A 1454-nucleotide genomic window follows, 5' to 3' on the forward strand; every position below is an offset into this window, starting at 1 on the left:
CGGCTATTGTGGGACTTGTAGTGCCCCGGCCTCACCTGTGCGCTCCGCGGCTATTGTGGGACTTGTAGTGCCCCTGCCTCACCTGTGCGCTCCCCGGCTATTGTGGGACTTGTAGTGCCCGGCCTCACCTGTGCGCTCCCCGGCTATTGTGGGACTTGTAGTGCCCCGGCCTCACCTGTGCGCTCCCCGGCTATTGTGGGACTTGTAGTGCCCTGCCTCACCTGTGCGCTCCGCGGCTATTGTGGGACTTGTAGTGCCCCGGCCTCACCTGTGCGGTCCCCGGCTATTGTGGGACTTGTAGTGCCCCTGCCTCACCTGTGCGCTCCCCGGCTATTGTGGGACTTGTAGTGCCCCGGCCTCACCTGTGCGGTCCGCGGCTATTGTGGGACTTGTAGTGCCCTGCCTCACCTGTGCGGTCCGCGGCGGGGTGTCGGCCCCCGTTCCTCGCCTGGTTGATGGCGCTGCTGTTGGCCCCGGCCGCCGGGGGTTTGTCCACGTGTGAGTACAGGATCTCCGTGGCATCGTTCTTGAAGGACTGGCAGCTCTTAAAGAGGCAGCAGAGCAGGTAGAGGAGGCAGCAGTGCAGGCTGCAGACGATCATGGCTGCTCCCGGCTGTGTGACTCTGCTCTGGGCACCGGCCCTTATATACCTTCTGCAGGGTGGAGGATGGGAGGGACCAGAGGGGGAGGAAGCTGCAGCAGTCCCAGCCCGGAGAGGACCGATGTAGCAGAGCTGGAGCTGTCTCCTTCCCACTCCCCAGACAGGACTGATGTAGCAGAGCTGGAGCTGTCTCCTTCCCACTCCCCAGACAGGACTGATGTAGCAGAGCTGGAGCTGTCTCCTTCCCACTCCCCAGACAGGACTGATGTAGCAGAGCTGGAGCTGTCTCCTTCCCACTCCCCAGACAGGACTGATGTAGCAGAGCTAGAGCTGTCTCCTTCCCACTCCCCAGACAGGACTGATGTAGCAGAGCTGGAGCTGTCTCCTTCCCACTCCCCAGACAGGACTGATGTAGCAGAGCTGGAGCTGTCTCCTTCCCACTCCCCAGACAGGACTGATGTAGCAGAGCTAGAGCTGTCTCCTTCCCACTCCCCAGACAGGACTGATGTAGCAGAGCTGGAGCCGTCTCCTTCCCACTCCCCAGACAGGACTGATGTAGCAGAGCTGGAGCTGTCTCCTTCTTCCCACTCCCCAGACAGGACTGATGTAGCAGAGCTGGAGCTGTCTCCTTTCCACTCCCCAGACAGGACTGATGTAGCAGAGCTAGAGCTGTCTTCTTCCCACTCCCCAGACAGGACTGATGTAGCAGAGCTAGAGCTGTCTCCTTCCCACTCCCCAGACAGGACTGATATAGCAGAGCTAGAGCTGTCTCCTTTCCACCCCCAGACAGGACTGATGTAGCAGAGCTGGAGCTGTCTCCTTCCCACTCCCCAGACAGGACTGATATAGCAGA

At 60.7% G+C, this 1454-nt stretch overlaps 1 protein-coding gene across 1 annotated transcript in view; it reads right to left on the reverse strand.

The window, feature by feature from the left end:
- Positions 1-628, reverse strand: part of SOSTDC1 (sclerostin domain containing 1) — an 11974-nt gene extending 11346 nt beyond the window's left edge. The window contains exon 1 of the mRNA XM_075316881.1: positions 409-628. Coding sequence (XP_075172996.1) covers positions 409-601 — 193 coding nt within the window. The 5' untranslated portion in view covers positions 602-628. The remainder of the gene's footprint in view (positions 1-408) is intronic.
- Between the last annotated feature and the right edge of the window lie 826 nt (positions 629-1454).

This window comes from Anomaloglossus baeobatrachus, chromosome 6 (assembly GCF_048569485.1).
Source record: "Anomaloglossus baeobatrachus isolate aAnoBae1 chromosome 6, aAnoBae1.hap1, whole genome shotgun sequence".
Classification (NCBI taxonomy): domain Eukaryota; kingdom Metazoa; phylum Chordata; class Amphibia; order Anura; family Aromobatidae; genus Anomaloglossus; species Anomaloglossus baeobatrachus.